Genomic DNA, 16,400 nt, shown 5'->3' on the forward strand with positions numbered 1-16,400 from the left:
AATAAATTATAATATTGGTGCTCCCAGTAGCAAAGAGAGTATTTGCTGGGACAAAATCTTTGTCAGCATGATTATCTTCTTTTTGCGAAGAATTCCTGGGAACAGAAATAACTAAGCCTTGGGAGGGTATGTGCTCTGGTAAGCGCTGTGAATTGTGCAAGACTGTTGAATCTCAGATCTGTACCTCTGAAACAAATAATGCAATATATGTTAAGGAAAAAAAAAAGAAGATAGCAGGAGGGGAAGAATGAAGGGGGGGAAATCGGAGGGGTAGACGAACCATGAGAGACGATGGACTCTGAAAAACAAACTGAGGGTTCTAGAGGGGAGTGGGGTGGGAGGATGGGTTAGCCTGGTGATGGGTATTGAGGAAAGCACGTTCTGCATGGAGCACTGGGTGTTATGCACAAACAATGAATCATGGAACACTACATCAAAAACTAATGATGTAATGTATGGGGATTAACATAACAATAAAAAATTAAAAAAAAAAAAAAGAAATAACTAAGCCTTAGCCTGGCTTCCAAGTGGAATGAATATTCCTCTTCCTACTCTGGGTGATAGGGAAGGCTTGGTCAACAAATAGAGTGCAGTAGACAGATTTCTTGCATGTTGTGACATAGAGTGACAAGGTATCTCTCTAAGAGCCTGTGCTGGGTTCTGCTGGAAAGGAGATACCCTTTCCTCCTTCTCTTACCCATGTTGTATGGACTTTATATTAGAACAACATATTATCTTAATAAAGATCATTTTAGGTTCCAAATTTTAAAAATGTAAAGGTTTTTATTTATAAAATGGATCTTTCTCTGAATGAGAATCACTAATTAATATCATCAAGACTTGGTATTGAATCTTTAAAAAGAAAAAGTGGGAGCACGGGCTGGTTCAGTCAGTGGAATGTACAACTCTTGATCTGGGGGTTGTGAGTTCGAGCCCCAAGGTGGGTGTAGAGATTACTTAAAAATAAAATCTTAAAAAAAAAAAGTTGATGTTGGTTTTAACTTGTACTTTGTTGGTCTTCTTTCAGCTTGTATTGAAAATTGCTGACATATTTGAATCTAAGAGAGGGAAAAAGAGGGTAAAGTTACACCCATACACTGGAAAAGACGTACCTCCCTCAAAAGGTAAGAATTGTTCCAGCTATCCAGAGCTATCAGCATTTGAAGGGAGAATCGTATAACTTAATGTTTATGTGAATTATAATTTTTGGTTTCCTTTCCTATCCCACTTCAACATAACTTCTTTAGGATAAGGGATTGTTTCTTATTCTTCCTCAAATCCCTTTTATTTAGTTCTGTGCCAAGTAATAATAACGTTAAAAAATAAATAAGTTAATGGAGTGCCTGGGTGGCTCAGTTGCTAAGTGTCTGCCTTCGGCTCAGGTCATGATCCCAGGGTCCTGGGATCAAACCCCACATCGGGCTCCCTGCTTGGCGGGAAGCCTGCTTCTCCCTCTCCCACTTCCCCTGCTTGTGTTCCCTCTCTCGCTGTCTCTTTCTCTCTCTGTGTCAAATAAATAAATAAATAATCTTAAAAAATAAATAAAAATACGTTAAAAAATAATTAGAAACCAGTAAGACTAATTTTCTTTAAAAAAAAAAGACTAATTTTCATAGGCAAATTGCATCATTATTTTGTAATCCTACTTTGATATATGGTCATTTATCAGGATTGACTCTTTTAGTAGAGAAATGAGCATATTAGATATATATAGACCACAGGTATGTGGTGCTCAACTGGTAATCATATACTCAGCTCAGTAGTTTTATCCTTCAGATGCCTAGAGAAAACTTACATTGTCTTTTTTTTAAAGATTTATTTTTTATTTATTTACTTATTTTTAAAGATTTTATTTATTTATTCATGAGAGACAGAGAGAGAGAGAAAGAGAGAGGCAGAGGGAGAAGCAGGCTCCCAAGGAGCAGGAAGCCCAATGCGGGACTCGATCCCAGGACTCTGGGATCATGACCTGAGCCGAAGGCAGACGCTTAACCATCTGAGCCACCCAGGCGCCCTTATTTTTTATTTTAGAGAGAGCATGAGCGGGGGGTGGAGGGGGGCAGAGGGAGAGGGAGAGAGAATCTCAAGCACAGACGCGGGGCTTTATCTCACAACCCTGAGATCACGACCTGAGCCAAAACCAGCAGTTGGATGCATAACCGACTGTGCCACCCAGGCGCCCCAAAACTTGTCTTAAGAAACTTTCAACATCGGACACCTGGGTGGCTCAGTCATTAAGCATCTGCCTTCGGCTCAGGTCATGATCCCAGGGTCCTGGGATCGAGCCCCACATCGGGCTCTTTGCTCGGCGAGAGGCCAGCTTCTCCCTCTCCCATTCCCCATGCTTGTGTTCCCTCTCTCGCTGTGTCTCTCTCTGTCAAATAAATAAATAAAATCTTTAAAAAAGAAAAAAAGAAACTTTGACATCCATAGTGAGCTATTAGAATTTCATATAGACTGACGCAAGATTCTTAACTTGGCTATCTGGCAAAGAATATGTAGAATTTAGCAATTTTTGTCAAATGAGAAACAACAGCCAAGTCATACCACAGAAGAATGTTTCCTATTTTTGCAGATGTCCAAAGACAGCAATTTCTTAATTTCCCTTGAAAATCTATTCTGCATTCCAACAATTACTATCTGAAAATAAAATCCTCCATGCTACAATCTAAGACTCTTTTCCCTTACTCTAAAATCAACTAGTCACCATTTTAGATACAAGTTTTCATATTTTTTTCAAATTTCCATATTTTCAAAAGCAGTTATCAAAACATGTTATAATCTTCTCTTCTGCAGAAAAAATAATTTTGGTTATTGTGACTAGTAGGTACCATTTACAGAATGAAGTATTAGTTTCCCTACGTATTTATCTCATGGACAACACTCAACAACACTAGGAGGCAGGGACTATCCTAATTTTACAGAGGAAGAAGCTGAACCAGAGGAGAAAGTGTCCATTTGAAGGAAGGAGCATGGTACCATGAAATCTTATCCTTTTCTATCACCAACAGTTACTCTCAGTTTTTCTCATAACCCTTGATTTTTAGCAGTTTACTTCTTTTTTTTTTTTTTTTAAAGATTTTATTTATTTATTTGAGACAGAGAGAATGAGAGAGAGAGAGAGCACATGAGACGGGGGAGGGTCAGGGAGAAGCAGGCTCCCTGCCGAGCAGGGAGCCCGATGCGGGACTCGATCCAGGCACTCCAGGATCATGACCTGAGCCGAAGGCAGTCGCTTAACCAACTGAGCCACCCAGGCGCCCCTTTAGCAGTTTACTTCTTCTCCGTGTGTATTTTTTATCCTCAACAAGGATATTGTCAAAGACTTTGTATTTGTGTAATTCAGAACTAGATACAGAAGATGAAAACTGGTGCCAGATATTATGCTGGACCCTTTCAGACTCATTATCATTAATTTTCTCAATAGCCTTATGTGGCAGACATTATTGTCACTGTTTCTAGATAAGGAAATACATTGTAAATTGCAAATTATGTAAAATTTCAAGACATTGGTGCCCAGACAAAGTCTTACAAAACTTTACCATTTTCCCAGATTAATAGCAGTCTACTAACAACTACACTGTCGAGGTATGCTGCTAAATGGGCTCTCACTGATCTCTTATTCTATTTGTATGCCTTATTTATGCCTTAAGGATTAGGAACATTTTAGTAAATTTGGCTCTAAGGTAAGTTTTTGAAGAGCCAAACCCTTTTTTTTCACTGTATCATTATTGAAAAAAAAAAATTCAACAGCATGAATGGCAAACTTCTAACAACAAAAACGAAAAAGAAAGGAGCAGTTCCTAAATTGTAACCCTTCCCCACAACTGTGTTTTTCTTTTGCATGGCTCAAAGAAACTATGCATTTACCCAGTCTCTGGGACCAGCTCCTCTAGTGGGTCTGAGGAATTTCTCTCATGCCTCAGGATCTCCCGGCTCCATAGTCACATTCTCAGGTTTTCCTTTTCCTCCTTAAGCTTTTGTCTGTAGATCAACAGTGACTAGTAGAACCAGATAATTATATTTGCCTACTTTGTCAGTACACGCTAGGTTTTACTGAATCTGTTCCAACCTAAACATTTCTTAACTTTTAGTTATCAGCTGTTATAAAATGATTTATTGACCTTCTTCAATTCTATCATTATGATTTTGGTGTTGAAGTCACATATAAAGAAGGGACAACCTATTTCTTTTTTGATCCCTACAGATTCTCAGTAGATTTTCCTATTGGCTTATAAACCCCTTCACCTTCATTCAGTGTCTTGGAATGCAGATCATCAAAACCTACAGATGTGAATATATTAAAGCTACCTAAATGAGCTTTGGTAGGGTCTTTTTTCAGTTGTATTACCTTTGCTTCCTTTCCCCTTCCTTTTCTTTCTTTCCAGATACTTAATAGGCCCCTAAGAAGTGCCTGATGCTAAGGACACAGACAGGACTCAGGAGTTCACAGTGTTTGTTCCTTCATACTGAGTCATGCTTCCTAGCTCCAGTATGCTTTCTATCACGGTGGTTAATTTGAAGTTATAAAGCCCAATGAGATAGTACCTACACTTGCAGTGAGCAGAGCATAATGTATGCACTTGTCAAATCGCTATATTGTACACCTGAAACTAATGTAACATTGTGTGTCAACTATACCCAAATTAAAAAAAAATTGGGGGCACCTGGCTGGCTCAGTCGGTAGAGGGTGTGACCCTTGATCTCAGGGTCATGAGTTCAAGCCCCACATTGGGTGTGGAGCCTACTTTAAATAAATTAATTAATTTAAAGGTTTTTTTTTTTTTTGAATTAAAAAAAAGGAGGCGCCTGGCTGGCCCAGTCTGGTAGAGCATGCAACTCTTGATCTCAGGGTCATGAGTTCAAGCGCAATGTTTGGGCGTGGAGCCTACTTAAAAAAAAAAAAAAAATCCAACCCCCACCCAAAACCTATACAGTATACAATATTTAAATAGTTACTTTTTCTGTTACATCTCTTATGAAGAAGCAGTATTTTTTAATGTTCTCTTATTCCTTATTATTAAATTTAAATGAGTACGGCAAGAACTTACATTAGTAAAGAATAAGAAAAAATGAAAACCCAAAGCTTCCCAAACCTCCTACTACTCCCAGAAAATTTTATGCACATGTAAGTATTTTTCTACCCAAATAATTTTTTATACCATTCAGACTTTGTATGTCTTGTTAAAAAAAAAAAAAAAGTGAGGGGTGCCTGGGTGGCTCTGTTGGTTAAGCATCTTCCTTCGGCTCAGGTCATGATCCCAGGGTCTTGGGATCGAGCCCCACATCGGGCTCCCTGCTCAGCGGGAAGCCTGCTTCTCCCTCTCCCACTCCCCCTGCTGGTGTTCCTGCTCTCGCTCTCTCTCTGTGTCAAATAAATAAATAAAATCTTTAAAAATAAATAAATAAAATAAGTAAATAAATAAATTAAAAACAAAAAGTGATATATTTCAGAGCTCTTTCAGTATGAACACATAGAGATCCACATAGCTGTACTGTAGTTCATTGTATGGATATAGAAGGATTTTATTTAAGCTGGGAGACATTTTGGTTGTTTCACATTTTATTTGACCTATGGATTTGAAGTTATGTATATATATATACATATATATATTTTTTTGCTCTTCAAACAATACTGCATCATACATCTTTTTGTATATATATTTGTATATTGGTAAGAATACATCTGTAGAATAACTTCTAGCAGTGGACTTAACCAAAAAACATGTACATTTAAAATTTTTATAACTGCTGCCAAATTGTCCCACACATTGTAACTGCTTACATTTCTATGAACAGCATTTGAAAATGACTTTCTTCTCATAGTTTTCACTAATACTATGTTATATAAAGCTTTTTATTTTTGCCAATAGCATGGTTGAATATTGGAACTTATTTATTATTTTAATTTACATTTCTTTAATTATAAATTTGGACAATTACCATATTTATCAACAGTTATAAATCTTTTTCTATGGATTGCTTATTCCTACCCTTTATTCATTTTTCTGTTGTGCTGTAATTTTTCTTGTTCATTTGTAACAGCTGTTTGAATATGAAGAAATTTATCCTTGTGTCGGCAATATGTATTACAAATATCTTCCCAGTTCATTGTTTGCTTTTCAAATTTAGTAATTTTTTATTAGGGAGAAATTTCACATTTTTATACAGTTAAACTCATATGCATTTTTCATTTATGACCCCTAGCCTTGTTTTTCTTGATGCAGAAAGTTCTGTTTGTGTCCTTAGCACCAGGCACCTCTTAGGAAACTATGGAAGTGTCTGGAAAGAAAGAAAGGGGGAAGGGAGGAAAATTACAGAAAGATTTTCCCTTTCTGTACATTTTTAAATTTTGCTTTAACTTTTCAGACTTAATCTAGAAATTTTTCATTCTCTTGTTCAGAAAGCTGTGTGTGTATGTGTGTGTGTGTGTGTGTGTGTAAGTAAATTAGCCATGTGCTTAGCATTGTGGTACAAAACACTCCCTTATAAATGCATAGCTCCTTATCACCAAAGCACCAAGGTACTTAAAATCTGATTGGGGAAAACAAGAGCAGTTCAAAGCAGTCTGAGTACTGTAAGAATTCAGAGTAAAGAAACACTGAGTTTGGCCTAGAAGTAGCTTAGAAGCCTCATAAAAGAGGTATGTTTCTTCATAAATGTATGTGGTTATCCCTCTGAGCCCCACATTTTCCTATGACTCTAAATTCATAAGTTGGTTCTGTGTTGAGATTTTTACTCAGCCCGGTTGGTGTCTACCTTTGGCATCTTATTTGGGAATATAAAGACGAGGCAAGGAATGTAGAAATAGAATCTACTCTGAACCAGACTTCATAGAATTAAGGATGAGCTGGGAACTGAGGAGGGAGGGAGACGGGGTGTGGGAAGAAGCTAGGTTGGATTAGTTGCTTCTCTGAGCTGTCTGTTCTCTTTCGTGACTGCCCGACCCTGTTGTAACTAAGTGGTCTGGAGGAAGGCTCAGCATCCTTAATACTCCTGACTCCAAGTCTCCAGGTCCATGCAGGCTTTACACTGTCCTCACCCCCATGGACTTGCTCCTGTTGGACAATACAACTAGGAACTCTCTCTCTCTTTCCAGGTGAAACCAGTGGGAACGAAAGTGATGCTGAGTATCTGCCAAAGAGTGAGTGAGTCAATGGGGCTGCTCCCTTTCTCGTGATGCTTATGGTTATGGGTGGAGTGGCACCTTCCTTTGTGGTTGAGCATGTTTTTCCCACATTAAACTTTATTTTGTAGGCGATTTCTTCATGGTAAGGACCTGTTGAGATTTGGGGAACTACACAGTATGCCATCAGATGTTTGACAGAGTTAAAAAGCTCCCATGTTGGAATGAGACAGTCTGGTTCTTAAGATGGAATGTTCTAGGGGAGCGGTGGGGCTGCATGTTCAGACATATATGCAGTAGCTTCCCAGCAGCCAAAACAGAGTATGTGAATCATCCTCTGAGACAAATACCATTAAATATCTGATTTTTCATAGTCACTCACGTGTACTTATTTAACTTCGATATCTCTGACATCGAGACAGGAAACATCGATCTGTTTCTTATTCAGAGGCATTCATTTATATTTCAAATTATTGTGCCATGTACTTTCTGTTAGAATATAGAATCTGCCATGCATTTTTGGCTGTATTTGTTCAAGCACTTTGTGGTGCTCTGTATCCTTCATCTAATGGATTTTCACAGCAAATTATAAGTTCCTGTTTAACTGACCGACATACTGAGGCATGGGAAAAGTCAGAGATAGGAATTATCAAAGCTGAGTACAGGCAGTTCCAAGTCTGATACTCTGATCTTATGATTAATAGTCATGTGCTCTCTCCATTGGCCTGAATTGCTTCAGGTGTTTGATTCAGTAGCCTGACTGAAGGTGAAACTTAAGTCGTCATCAGGTTCAGCTTGGATGTGTAAAGATGACGAATTTAAAGTTATTACTCCTGAGAAACAGGACCTAAAATTTTCTTGACTTGAACTGAGACCTTCGGAGTCAGTAAAGTTTTGCCTAGAGCACTACATGGTCTGGATAATTCCAGGGAGCCATTCTGAGATGAATTTTTACGTGTTCTTAATATTTGATCCATAGTGTAACTTCTTTGGGGGCAGAATGCATCCTCTCTCAAAAGAAAAGCAAACAATTAGAGGATGTGTCTTTTAATCACGGCTCAGAATGACACATAATCAAATCTCTGGGACACTTAGACTATTTCTTCTGCAACTACTGCATTTTCCCTAAAGGAGACTACCCCAAATTGTTCACAATTTAGAGATATATGAGAATAAAGGCTAGGGGACTCCTGGGTGGCTCAGTTGTTAAGTGTCTGCCTTCGGCTAAAGTCATGATCCCAGGGTCCTGGGATCAAGCCCCACATCGGGCTCCCTGTTCCGAGGGAAGCCTGCTTCTCCCTCTCCCACTCCCCCTGCTTGTGCTCCCTCTCTCGCTGTGTCTCTCTCTGTCAAATAAATAAATAAAATCTTAAAAAAAAAAAAGGGAATAAAGGCTAAATGCTATCCAGTTTTGAGTGGAATTGCTCATATTGTTTAAGTATTTAGTATGCTTCCGTAATTTCATTCTTTTGTGAAATAGTCCGTTAATAGATGTCTTCTGTTGCTTCATTTTTTCCCTCTTCATTTAGCACCATATCTTGATATAAGCGTATGTCCATTATTAGCAATATATGCCAAGGAGAAAAGGGAAAAAAGGACAGTTTCTTTAATGTGAGGAGAGTTTTTGTTTTAATTATATCAGACTCATCCCTTATGTACTTAGACTCTATTGGACTCAGTTCTTTTATCAAATCTCCCCCCCACACACAAACACACACACACACACGTGTGTGTGATTTCATGGTCCCAACAATGGCGTCTGTTGTCAGGCCGGTGCTTTCACCTGACATTTTCCACGTATCCCGGTGTTACGTCATGAAAGATGGGACAGCATAGGAATATGTGTTGGGACATACATAGAGTATGGGTTGGGACATGGACTGTCAGTGCCACCACAGGGCCCCTGGGCGCTTGTGAGAATCTGCCCTTGTCCCCCGAGGATGTCAGAGCCCTCCCAGGCCTGTCCGTGTGGCCGGCGCCGGTTAGGCAGCATGCAGTCAGCACTGACTGACAGAGGTCGCCAGAGGGAAGACGGGGCCACCACGGAGAAACAGCGCTCCCTGGTTTCATTGCAGATCGCCACAAGCGATTAGCGCAACTGCAACAGTCTTCCAAGAGGAATCCTCACTACCAGACCTTGGAGAGGGATCTCATTGAATTACAGGAGCAGCAGCTCTTTGAACTTTTTGTGGTGGTGTCTCTACAGAAGAAACCATCAGAAAGAAGCTACATTCCCCAAGTCATACAGCAGTTCCCTAGCAAGGTAGGTGTGAGGAGACCAAGAGGCATTCGGGAATATTCTTGCGTCTCTGTGTGTATTTGATTTCCTCTCTTCTTTTTATTGTGATCTGAAGCAGCTTTTACCACTACTGTACCTCTTGTGGGATCTGGTAGGTGAATCTGATGACATCTCCTGTCAGGCCTGAGCTACAAACAAGGGCAAAAAAAAAAGCTCATTATCCAAGCTGGTTTTTTATTATTTGCTCTGCTGTTTACTAAGTGCCCTTTAGCAAGTTGCAAAGCCTCAGTTTGCTCATTCTTAATGAGGAGCACGATAAAGATGGCAGAATAGGGTAGCCGTTTAGAGCATGGACTCTAGGCCAACAATGCACCTGCCACTTACTAGCTCTGTGACCCTGAGCCATTCCTAACTGCTCTGTGCCATGGTTTCTTCATTTGTAAAATGAAGATAATCATCATAGTGTCTATCCCACGGAGTGGTAGTGAGGATTAAATGAGCCGTATAAGGCACTTAGAATAGTGTCTAGCATATAGTCAGCACTATAGAATGTTATCCGTCATTAGTGAGGGTTTAATGAGATAACGTATGTAAAGTGCTTAATGCAGTCCCTGGCTCATAGTAAGCACTTGATAAATGGTATCCATTAGTAACAATATTCTTTGTTTTTTTTTTTTCTACCTTATGCCTCAGGGAGCATAATATGAAATCCCACTAGAAGTTGAGAGACCCTAGAAGAAAAGAAAAATTTTTGTATTTTATTTTGTATTTAATTCTTCCTGCTTTTTGAACAAGGGCTCCACAGTTTGATCTTGCACTCTGCTCTGCAGATGACGTAGCTGGCCTTGGTAAGGAGTGGCCCTTTTACATAGGGACATTCACTCACGCTCCATCTTACTACTTGGACCACTTCTCTCATTTACGTTATCTGCTCAGCTGCTTTAGGACTTGGGGTTTAAACCCTGAGATACATGTGTCACCAAAAAGAGCTAGTGAAGCACGACTGTATGGGAATGGAATCTAAGAGATATTTCCTGTGTGACCTTTCATTTAAAAAAAAGGGCTCAACAACATTCCTACTGTAAATAAGTCAGTGTTTAACTTCTTATAAAATTCTTCAATGTAGCCTGAGAGCACAGTGTCACAACACTGAGCCATACAAGTCATAATAATGTAATCCAGATAGTCTTGAGGAATCAGATTTCCCGTAAAGAGGAGCTCAGTTTTTTCCCTATTTTCAATTAGTCTTACATGTGCAGAGAGAAGGCTTGAGGTTGAACCTGTTTTCAACAAAGCCTGAATTAAGAGACTCAGAACCAGCTAAGGACCCAGTTGACTCTGGCAGGGATTCAGGGATATTTCTAAGCCAAGTTACTCAGCATCTTTGTGCATTAGGCTCCTATAAGTTAAGGTGGGAAAGAGCTGATCAAGTCTCTCTTGATTGTGTTGTGGAGAATCTTAGATGAAGATGATTGTCTGTCATTTAACAATATAAAAATAGGGGCACCTGGGTGGCTCAGTCGTTAAGCGTCTGCCTTCGGCTCAGGTCATGATCCCAGGGTCCTGGGATTGAGCCCTGCATCGGGCTCCCTGCTCCGTGGGAAGCCTGCTTCTCCCTCTCCCACTCCCCCTGCTTGTGTTCCCTCTCTCGCTATGTCTCTCTCTGTCAAATAAATAAATAAAATCTTAAATATATATATATAAAAATAACAGATATTAGACAACTAAAATTTTGTTAGAATGCTTTTCCAGGGGTGCCTGGGTGGCTCCGTTGGTTAGGCGTCTGCCTTCGGCTCAGGTCATGATCCCGGGGTCTTGGGACCGAGCCCCACATCGGGCTCCCTGCTCCGCATGGAGTCTGCTTCTCCCTCTGCCTCCCCCTCCCCCTGCTTGTGGCTCTCTCTCTCTTTCTCTCTCTCTCTGTCAAATAAATAAAAAATACATTTTTTAAAGAAATGAATGCTTTTCCATTTCTGAAGAGCTTAATATTCAGGTGACTCAGAATGGCTGCATGTTCTGTTTAGAAATTAAATTAAAGGATACATTATATTAGTTACATGAAAGTAATATGGTTATTAGACGTATTATCTGCTTGTTTTAGTACTAATTTTTAAAGGTCTCTTGGTATAACTAATTTTAGATTGTTCTTTGACGTACAATATCGGACTTGTGCAGAAGGGTCTTCCATGCTAAAATTTTACAGGAAGTTGCAAACCAGTAATTAGTTAGAAAAGATTATATGCTAAGGGAAATGATTATATATGGGGTAGATTTTAAAAATAGTATCTTTTCTAAATAACATTCACCTGCCTTTTCAAAACATCTTTGATTATTGATCAGAGGGTATCTGGAGCTATCTGGGTTTTTGCTATCAGCATATTATAGAATCGATTTTTATTTGATGTCCTGTGATTCATAGAAATATCGTGTTTGCCCTAGTATGTGAATCCTGAATTAAGATTCTATCTCTAGACTAGAAACTATTTTCAGTCACCTCTTGCATCAGATTATAGGATCCCCACAAGTAACCATTTCTATGTAAAAATCAGATTCTTTATTCTTAGTAACTCTGTTCTCTGTGCATCTTCAGTGATTATTGGTCTTGGCCTTCCTGTCGAGTTAAACAACAAAAAACCATGGTGAGATGACTACCTAGGCTTATCAGAGACCTCTTTTCCCGAGACTAGGCTGTTTGTATTTCTGGTCTCCACTTACATAGAATATTTGTCACCTAAAACATTATCTTTTTCAGGGTGATCATGGCTTTAAGCAGTCCAAAGACACTGAAGAGAGGCTCAAAGTTATCCCCAAATTTTGTTTTCCCGACTCAAAGGACTGGGTGCCAACCTCAGAACTCAAGAGGTAAATAGGCTCCTTTATCTGATTTCTATTTGTTGGAACTGCAGAAGTAGAATCAGAATGTTTGTGAAAAGGGTAGAGCCAGCAGTTAAAGTTACGTGGACACTGTGGCAGGTCAAGGATGCTGTGGGAGAAAAGGAAGAAACGGAATTAGAACATTTCCTATGTAAGTACAAAAAAGAAAAACACGGAATAGTTTCAGTATCAAAGGGAAAACAAGTTTGAGAATCTGTAGTTTACCAGTTCTGTGGGCGGGGGAAACATTCCATTTCACATACAATCAGAAATGCCACCAAGCGGACAGAAAAAGGAAAGAAGACTTGAGCTTTGGGACTCTCCTTAGAGGGAGGTAGAACAGAGCAGTGTCTGCACCTTGTTTGTCCTTCAAGTGGACGGAAGCCCAGGTGGTACGTTCCCCTGCGGATCTTGTACGAAGGGAGGCTCCAGATTGGGAGGTGTGAGTGTATTGAGAAGGGAAGATCAAAAATTTCTTCCTGGGATCTACAGGGAACCATGTTCAATCAATAAACAGTCCTCATCTCTGAATCCTGCTTGTCAATAGATACCCGCTTTGTTCAGAACTGTGATTATTGACCGGGCTATTTAGACTGAACAGCGTGACTCTGGGAAGCACGTCACATGCAGGTGCCCTGCTGGCACACGGCCTCCCCTGTGGCCTGAGCGGCTGCTCTGCCTTCCATGTCACGTCGCCTCCCATCTGAGCTGCTGTGCCCCCTAACCGGTTGGGCCTGATGGCCTCTGTCCTCTCTGAGCCGTCAGTCCTGACGCTCTCCTGCTGTCGCGTGCGCTGCTCACGGCACAGGCGCCTTGTTTCACACCGGCCTGGCTGCTCCACAGCTGGCTTTCCTCCCCAGCCAGTTATATGGGGTTGTTTTCTGGAACATTCGGAAAATACAGAGGAGTAAATAGAAAGCAGAAATTATAAGTTACTGGCATTCCGGTACTCAGAGATAGTAACTCAATATTTTGGCGTACTTTCCATCTTTATTTTTGGCCATATAGAGACATATGTATTCACTTTTCAGATTTAGATTCCTTTGATTATTAATGAATTTCTTCCTCGGCCTTCTTTTTGAAAATTACCTATGCAGAGCTTTTGCCCGTGTTCCCAGCGAGGAGTGGGTAATTTTCCTATTAGCTTTTTTACATCAAGGATGTAGTCCTTGGCCTCTCACTGTGCCGTAGGACCCCTCAGAACTAAATGGAAGAATTTGGAAGGGAAAAGGAGCTTATCCAAGCTTACCTAAATGTTAGACTAAGTTGGATATTCACTAAAAGGAAGGTAGGCTTGACTAACAGCTAGACTGGATGACTAAGAATGTAAAAGCACGTAGTGGCATAGCATGTCTCCTGTATGTACACTCTCACCCCCGTGCCAGGCAAGACGTTCTCAGGCCTGGACATTCTCCCTCGGGAGGAAGGTGACTTGCAATCAATGTAGTATTAATGCCCCCTCTCACATCACAAAATGACTGTCGGACAGTAATTTTCAGTTGTCTGTTCCATGAAGAATGTCGTAAGCAGCTGTTTAGATCTCAAACCATTGACTCTTTTTTCAGTGAAACATTCTCCTTTGTCTTAACTGGTGAAGATGGGAGCCGGTGGTTTGGTTACTGTAAGAAGCTCTTGGTAAGTACCAGACTTGTGCTACAGCTGGGGTTGGTCAAGTCAGACTAGGAACTTCAGAAACCCTATTTCTGGATGAGTTTGAGGGCTGCTTAATGATCCGTGTATTAAAGAAGCTATGTTGGGGCACCTGGGTGGCTCAGTCGTTAAGCGTCTACCTTTGGCTCAGGTCATGATTCTAGGGTCCTGGGATCCAGCCCCTTGTTGGGCTCCCTGCTCAGCGGGGAGCCTGCTCCTCCCTCTCCCTTTGACCACCCACCCCTACTCATGCTCCTGCTCTCTCTTTCTCTATCTCAAATAAATAAATAAAATCTTTTTTAAAAAGCTATGTTAGCTTTTAAATAGTAACAGCAAGCTTGGAGTTAGCCACAGTATTCAGAATAAGAGGGGTACGGACTTACTTTATTTATTTGTCTGTTTGCCTCTTTTTTATTTGTTTGTAATAGATGAAGAAACCAATGACAGAGTGGCTAGATATCAGTCTGGGTCTGTTTGAGGGATGGACTACCGTGTGCCAATCGCGGGAGCTCTGAGTTACTTTCTTCTTGCTTAGATGCCTCCACTAAAGCTGGAATAAATCGTGCTATCATATTTTAGCGTTTCCCATCTTTTGGTATTCAGTGAGGATGAGAACCTTGGTTTCTAGTCTGTACTGAAGGCCACTAAGAGAGTATTAATAGTTCCAATGAACAGACTTGTGCTGCGTCATGGTTGGCTTTGATGTTTTTTCTTTTAGCCGGAAGGCAGAGGGAAGCGACTCCCTGAGGTCTACTGCATGGTCAGTCGCCTCGGCTGCTTCAACCTCTTTTCCAAGGTGAGTGCAGCATGAGCCCTGGGGAAGGTGCTGTGCTTTCTGGGCTCTGAGTAAGTTTTCGTCTCTGCTGATGTCACTAGGCAATGTTTAGTGACGTAGACTCTAACATACTACTTTAGGATGGGTTCTCAGCAGGAGATTAGAGCCGTAGGTTTGAGGGTTTACATTCACGTCTGTAATCCAGACGCTGTTGTCATGCCATCCTCGTTTTGGTTTGCCAAACCTCCCAGCTTCAAGGAGAACATGGCCTGAAGCTCGTCTTGTCTCCTGCCTTTCCCAGACCCCACACAACAAGATATAATTGTCAGTGTCACCTTCTCTGCCCTTACCTGAGTCAGATGAAAGGGGCTCCTCTTCTAAAAATGAGTTGATTTATTTGAGTAACTTTTCTTGGGGATGTCAAGATACCCCCAAGAGATATGATGCCTTTAATGAACGTTTATTCGTTGCGGAAGCTTATCTGTCTTAAAATCTTTTGGTGTGATTTTCAAGTTTGCGCATCATGTTTGGCAGTTCCTTATGTTTTTGAGTCCCTAAAAAAATAACATCCGTTGCATGTGCAGATTCTGGACGAAGTAGAGAAGAGAAGAGAGATGTCTCCAGCCCTGGTTTACCCATTCATGCGAAGTGTCATGGAAGCTCCTTTCCCAGCTCCTGGACGCACCATCACAGTTAAGAGCTACCTCCCTGGGGCTGGCGATGGGGTAAGTTAGCTCATTTTGAAAAGGTCTGATAGACACCAAAAAGCATGCCTTACACTAATAGGCAAAGTTTCCAGAAGCCTCATGGCATAATTTTCCCTTTTCCGTAAACTGTGCAGAATATGTTTTGGTACCACAAAACACTGGAGAAATGTCCAGTTGATCTGTGAGATAGTTGAGCCTAGACCCAGGAGCCAGAGGTTTTCGGTCTCTCATTGATTGAGCCCCTCCCTAGTAATTTCAGTGTGATAAATGAAGATTATACATGCTGTTGTCAGGTGGGATAAAATATTTTTTTAAAAGATTTTATTGATTTATTTGAGAGAGCACAAACGGGGAGCAACAGACAGAGGGAGAGGGAGAAGCAGACTCCCCGCTGAGCAGGAAGCCTGACATGGGGCTCGATCCCCGGACCCTGAGATCATGATCTGAGCCAAAGGCAGATGCTTAACCAAATGAGCCACCCAGGCGCCCTGGGATAAAAAATTTTATCAGAAATTTACAGCTTGGAAACAAGGTATTAGGGGACACCTGGCTGACTAGGTCAGTAGAGCATGCCACTCTTGATCTTGAGGTGATGAGTTCAAGCCCCACGGTGGGTGTAGAGATTACTTAAGAAAATAAAATCTTGGGGCGCCTGGGTGGCTCCGTCGTTAAGCGTCTGCCTTCGGCTCAGGTCATGATCCCAGGGTCCTGGGATCGAGCCCCGCATCGGGCTCCCTGCTTGGCGGGAAGCCTGCTTCTCCCTCTCCCACTCCCCCTGCTTGTGTTCCTGCTCTTGCTGTCAAATAAATAAATAAATAAAATCTTTAAAAAAAAAGAAAAGAAAATCTTTTAAAAAATCCTATTCATAATAAGGTATTAGGTCTTGGGATTAGTGGAGGCAGCTTCACAAGCTCTGTAGCAAAACCTCTATCCTGAGTTTAACCTGTAAAAGAATGACGGGATCCATTGATGATGTCGTTAGGGATGTTTTCCAATCTGAACTCCCCTGATTCAAATTCTTTCATTTTT

At 40.9% G+C, this 16,400-nt stretch overlaps 1 protein-coding gene across 3 annotated transcripts in view; it reads left to right on the forward strand.

The window, feature by feature from the left end:
* Window positions 1–16,400, forward strand: part of DENND2C (DENN domain containing 2C) — a 79,775-nt gene that overhangs the window by 49,241 nt on the left and 14,134 nt on the right. For 2 of the 3 annotated variants that reach the window (XM_036088501.2, XM_036088502.2), the window contains exons 6-12: window positions 1,028–1,124; window positions 7,100–7,144; window positions 9,202–9,389; window positions 12,118–12,227; window positions 13,805–13,874; window positions 14,608–14,685; window positions 15,249–15,389. In XM_036088501.2, coding sequence (XP_035944394.1) covers window positions 1,028–1,124; window positions 7,100–7,144; window positions 9,202–9,389; window positions 12,118–12,227; window positions 13,805–13,874; window positions 14,608–14,685; window positions 15,249–15,389 — 729 coding nt within the window. The remainder of the gene's footprint in view (window positions 1–1,027; window positions 1,125–7,099; window positions 7,145–9,201; window positions 9,390–12,117; window positions 12,228–13,804; window positions 13,875–14,607; window positions 14,686–15,248; window positions 15,390–16,400) is intronic. The other variant, XM_078072572.1, reaches the window with a different exon arrangement.

The sequence above is a fragment of the Halichoerus grypus genome, chromosome 5 (assembly GCF_964656455.1).
Source record: "Halichoerus grypus chromosome 5, mHalGry1.hap1.1, whole genome shotgun sequence".
Taxonomy (NCBI): domain Eukaryota; kingdom Metazoa; phylum Chordata; class Mammalia; order Carnivora; family Phocidae; genus Halichoerus; species Halichoerus grypus.